We start from the raw sequence: 6000 nt of genomic DNA on the forward strand, positions 1-6000 counted from the left end.
TTAGCTCTGGCACAGATGTTATGTATACATCTCAAACAGAAGAATGGACACTTACAAGTCTATATACTAACATCCCAGAAGTTTTTTTTTTCCTTCAGTTTCTCCTTCTTGGATGCTGAAGCTACAGAAGTTTCTGACTGGTCAGTAAACTTCTGTGCTCAGAAGCAATTTGGGGATTTGACATAAGAGCTGCTTAAAAGGACACTTGAGGCTATCTGCATTATCCCATCCCCATCAGTTTCCCTTTAAACTGCTGTTGTGTCTTTCAAATTTGGGGAAATTAAACAGTTTGGGAGTTGTGCACAAACAGCTTCTAAAAAAATAAAACAACCCTACTGTTCCCCTCCCCAAATTGATACAAAGGCCTTAGCCAGGGCTGGCTCCAGGCATGCGGGGGCCTTTGGGCATCAGCTTGCCCTGGCCCCCCGGTGTGTGTGCGTGTGAGCATATGCACTCGTGCGCAGCCCCCTGCGCACCCCTACCTGTCTAGTCTTTACCATTGCCCTTAATGAAGATGGTGGCTGCAGTTTCCCTAAGGGGAATGAAGCCTCCGCTGCCATCTTTGTTGATGGCACACGTGCGTGCTACGCGCACACATCTCTGCCATCAACTAAGATGGCGGCAGCAGCTTCAGTACCTTAGGGAAGCTGCGGCTGCCATCTTCATTAAGGGCAATGCTAAAAAGCTGGCTGACAGGTAAGTGGGGGGCGAGGGGGGGTACGGATCGTGGAAGGGGAGCGGAGGGCCCCTCAGGGGCTCCTGTAGCTCCGGGGCCCTCAGGCCAGTGCCCAACCTGGCCGTCCTTTAGAACCGGCCCTGGCCTTGGCCCTAGGGGGAATGCAGATTTCTTGCAGACACTTTCCTGGAAATTAGAGACGTTGGGACTCTACTTTTAATAACTGCTAGGAATTGTAAAGGAGACCTTGTTAATACCTATTTAAAAAACAGCAATGTATGCCCTTAATTGTTAATGATCCGCCATTCACACTATCATTTCATTGCAGATTAGCAGCTTCTCAAAGAAAGTAATATAGTAGGTTCACTTAAAAAAAAACATACAGGTCTACAATAAGAGTAAACAGCAATAGTGTTACACCTGGGGAGTCCCTTCAGTGCCTTCTATTTTCTCAGCCATTTCGATAACAAGCCTCCCCCCCCCAAAAAAACCTCTCTACTGTTCTGCATTAACTGTATCACTTTATTCAAATTGTCTAGCATCTTCCATTTTGAAGCAGCAAATTTTAGAAATAAAATTATTACAGAGATCCCATTACATTCATGATACAAGTGTTAAGAAACTGAAGCAATTTGTCTCATTTTATGGACTTTAACAACACCAGGAGCATGAGGTTTGGGTCCAGAGTAGCGCAAACAGAATCCTGTTTGCTCAAAGGAGATTTCCACTTTGTCCTCCCCACTTCACTCCCCTCTGCCCTCTGCAAAACCACTCCCAATAGCTGGGGGACTCTTTGGAAGCTCATCTGAAGTGTAATCATTAATGAGAAATGGGAAGTCAATCCTTGAACTTCCAACATAGCACAGGAACGCAAACAAGTTAATAAAGCCATGACAAACAAGCTGATATCAAAGATCAGAAGCTTTGATCTGAGAAAGGAAATATTTTACAAGCCAATTCAGTAATGTGATAGCTAGTGCATCTTGTGAAGGGTATTCTCAGTGGTTAAGTTCAAACTATGGGACTCCTTCCCCTAAAATACATCCAAGCTGGAGTATTTATTGGCAAAATATTTGGGATATTGTATTGTCTTTGACATCAATTAATTGTGGTATATACAGTGCCTTGCAAAAGTAATCAGACCCCCGACCAATGCTCTCATATTTCTGAATTACAAATGGTGCACTGCAATTTTGTTTTGTATGATATTTTATTTTGAAACACTGAAACTCAAAATAAATTATTGTAAGGTGGCATTGGTTTTATGTTGGAAACATTTGTAAGAAACATAAAAAACTGAAACATGTTGCTTTCATTAGTATTACAGCACACTTGTTCTCTCTCACGCCAGAGGGCAGCACTAGAACCAAAGGATGAAAAGTTATTTATTTAATTAATTAATTTATATCCCACCCTTCCTCCCAGGAGGAATCTAGGGTGGCAATTGCAGCGAAGCAGATTTCAGGTAAACATAAGGAAAAACTTTCTCCCAACAATAAGAGCTTTCAACGGCAAAACAGACTGCTTTGGGAGATGGTGGACTCTCCTTTACTCCCGTGAGCCATGGATGGTCTCCTGCACTGAAGATCCTAAATTGAGCAAGATGTTGGGCTAGACTTCCAAGGTCCCTTTCAACTCTCTATCCAAGTGCTCTAACCCCGACCTGACATGCTAAGCCCTCAGTCCCATACATGTGGGAGGGATGCTGACATAATGAACCAACTTTTTTTACTGGAATTCCTGGGGGAAATAACAGGATTAGGAGTATATTCAGGACTCACCAGTCTTGAACAGCAGAAATATGCATAGCCCAGTTCATGGAACAATGCTAAGGCTGATACTGAGAAGACATTTGGTTTACTGAAAGTATTAACAATCTTATAGGTTTGTGTTTTGTCAAAATGTACTTTTTTAAATAAAGCTTATCTAAGTCAAATTGTCTTGCAGAAGAGCTCTAAAGGCTGTCAAAATATCCCCGTGTGGCAGTAGGAGAAAAACACTCCCTCATGGCTGCATTTACAAGCCTCAACCCATGTGTTGGCAAGGACATTAGTATTTCAGTGTTAACATTTGCTCTGAATGTGCAGCACTGGCCTGAAAATGCTGCATGCAATGGATGCCAATGGATGAGACTAGAGGCTTGTAAATTTTACCACAAGCAAGTGCTTTTCAGTAGACTCCACACAAGGCTGTAACATTTAAATGAACCCAAAGATCTTTCAGTTCAGAAATAAAGATTAGGTCTATGGGTTGGGGCAGCTTAACATATGTTATCAGATATTTTATTTCCCCCCTTAAACCTTCAGGATAAAAGGGGCTAGAAATCTAAACAAAATGATAAGTTTACATCACTAAAAAGATACAATTGTTTAGGAACATTTATTGAATTTTCAAAACAAGGTGAAGGCTGCAATCCTCTTTACACTTACCTAGGAGTACACCCTACTGAATACAAGAGGACTTGATTCTGAGTAAACAAGTTTAGGAGTGCACTGTAAGAATCCTGATTGTGAAACACCATTAGCTTCTTGTCAAGTTAAAAAGTGTTAATTTCTAAAGATACTAACACATTCCAAGTCTTGCAAAATAAGACAGCATGTTGAACAATTAGAAACTGAAAAGGTGAACATGTATTAACATACACCTACTCTCGTCCCAGCTGGAAAACTGCTAAACACGGCAAAGATAACACCTCAATGGAGGCATAACTCTCTGTGAAGCTTCTAAACATACACACACCCCTACCTCAATTCCAAGCAGGTTTCCTTGGGAGTTCAATGAGTCAGTAGATCTTATTTATAAGTGTGTTCAGGGTGGTAGCCATGCTTGCAGAAAAGTAGATATTCAAACATGAGCTCTACTAAGAAAAAAGCACTTTGAATTTGCTGTTTAAAACCAAAAGGATAACTCTAAAATCATGCTAAACCTATCCATTATGCAGAATCTACTCTGGAAATTTTTGTATTGTAGTGTAACATGTTAGTTTTTACATCAACTGAAGTTCAAACATCCAGGAATAAATTATGGCCTAATTATATGGAAGGTCTTCTCAAAATCCAGAATGTGTTGTAGGATCTCTGAAATTTAATTTAGCTTTAGTTGGGCTTGCTGGCTGAAGTGAGCTGAATTTGATAAGTTCTTTAGACGACACTCCCACTAACTGGTGTCTTGCTATTTGTCTCCCCACTACAGGGAGGTCCTGAAGTAGCTGCTGGTTTCACACACTTGTTGTCTAAAATCTCACCTCAAGTCAACCATCTGCTCCCTGCCTCTTCTGTCTGCCAAACTCTGAAAATGCGGGCAGACTCACGCTTACAGAGCAAACTTGAGAGGCAAGTATACACTCACATACAGGTGAATATGGAAACCCAGATTGGCCTGTTGCTTCCTGATATGTATGAAGAAGTATTTGAGTATGCAAAGGAACATAGGATGCTACTATATACTGAGTCAGACCACTGACCCATCTAGCTCAGTATTGTCTACATTGACTGGCAGTGGCTCTCCAGGATTTCAGATAGGGGTCTTTCCCCTACCTGAGATGCTGTAGATGGAACATGGCATCTTCTGTCATGCAAAGCATATCCCTTCCCCTTAAATACACAGACACATACAATACAAACAGTTTGCTGGAGAAACCATTACCAAATGCTGGTGTATCTGCAGCAAGCACATTTCCTGCCTAAAGGGAAGAGCTGCCTAGGATTCTTCACCTGATGTGCTACTCAGCTAAGGCACTATTTCTTCTTTTGGAAAAAGTATATTCTTTCACATGGCAAAATATTATAGTCCAATATTTGGGGGAGGGCAATGACATCTCCATAACATTAAAAGTCATGTGGATTGGGCACTACAAATCACAACAAAGGAAAAACACATTTTCTGTTCAGACTAAAGGTATCAGGGGAAAAAATTAAGCCTGACCAAACCATAATAGAACATGACCTGCCTTAAACCTTTCCCCCTCATAGGGAAACAAATGAGTTCTGCTTTCAAATATAAGAAAGTTGTCAGTGCCCAGGTACAGTCCTGCTTTAAAAAAATGAAGCAGCAGTAGTTGTAGTAGTGGTAGTAATAATAATAATAATATTATAATAATAATAACAACAACAACAACAATAAATTTATTAGGAAAACCATAAATATACAAGGAGGGAAAAGCTTCCTAGACTTCCTGTCAAGACTTCCGCTCCTTGAAACAGTAAGTTTTGTAATGAAATATAAGCGATGTTGAAGTCTAGGCAGTGGTTTTCAGAGAGGGGAGGGGCAGATTACATTTTCGAAAAGATCTGAAGAAAAGAAATATCAATTCCAACAGTCTTAGAAAACAAGACAGAAGCGAAAGTAAGCCAGGCGCCAATTGGCTTTTAAAGGGCTCTGTCTTGCTTTTTGGCATCCTTTAAAGGGCATCGCAGGGGCTCCTGAGCCTGCGGGACGGCATTTAATGCCCCAGAACCGGCAGGGCTTCGAGATTCTCGCAGGAGCCCAGATGGGCCTCACCTTTCGCAGCGTCCCCAAGAAAAGCTCCTTGGCGAAAGCAGGCCGAGGGCAGGCGGTGCGGAACTGCCTGACCCCAGTGGGGAAGGCGGCGCGCGCCACTCGGAAAAGAAGATCGAGCCGGCTCATGTCTCTAACAGCCACTCGCCCGTCGCACCTTCCTCGAGGGAAACCGTCGGTGCACACCGATGATGCAACACCAAGCCGCTCGCTTCACTTCTCAGGCAGAGAGGGGCATGCCGGGGAAATCGCTCCTCCCCTCACTCAGAGCTTTGCGTTCTTCTCTTCATAGACTTGTAGTTAGATTCACACTTGGAGCCCGGCTTACGGGTTGACTTAGAGCTCCATTTCTCTATCTCCCTAGGGGTGTAAATGGCAGTTGCCCACAGAAAACAGTGGAGAAATTCAGGGTGACTCCGACACATACGGAAGACAGGAGCGACTTCTTTCTATTTCATTTCGTGTGGGGGAAAAGTTTATTTCTATTTTATATGCAATGCACAAACGCGTGTGCATGCTAATCAAACGGCAGGCGTGCAGACTTTTCCTTGTAGCTGAACAGCATTGTAGTGGCAAATTCAAAACTGAGGGATCCAGTCATGATAGTCACGGCCACATCCCTACCCCTTCCCCTCCCCTTCATTTTTTGCTGCTGGGTTTAGAATGAGATCCTTGTTAATGCCTTTGCCCATCATAACACATGTTCCCAGGAGCCAATCAGCATGAAAGAGGAGCATGTTGTCTGCAGAGAAGACTCTGCTCAGTAGCTGACTCACCTTTCATTCTGATTGGTTCCAATCAGCAAAAAAGGACAAGGAAGCATGTTA

General features: G+C 42.6%; 1 protein-coding gene across 1 annotated transcript in view; it reads right to left on the reverse strand.

Moving 5' to 3' along the window:
- ACAD9 (acyl-CoA dehydrogenase family member 9) overlaps positions 1-5417 on the reverse strand; it is a 31322-nt gene extending 25905 nt beyond the window's left edge. The window contains exon 1 of the mRNA XM_061618145.1: positions 5177-5417. Within this exon, the coding sequence (XP_061474129.1) occupies positions 5177-5302 (126 nt within the window). The 5' untranslated portion in view covers positions 5303-5417. The remainder of the gene's footprint in view (positions 1-5176) is intronic.
- Between the last annotated feature and the right edge of the window lie 583 nt (positions 5418-6000).

The sequence above is a fragment of the Rhineura floridana genome, chromosome 3, assembly GCF_030035675.1.
Source record: "Rhineura floridana isolate rRhiFlo1 chromosome 3, rRhiFlo1.hap2, whole genome shotgun sequence".
Classification (NCBI taxonomy): domain Eukaryota; kingdom Metazoa; phylum Chordata; class Lepidosauria; order Squamata; family Rhineuridae; genus Rhineura; species Rhineura floridana.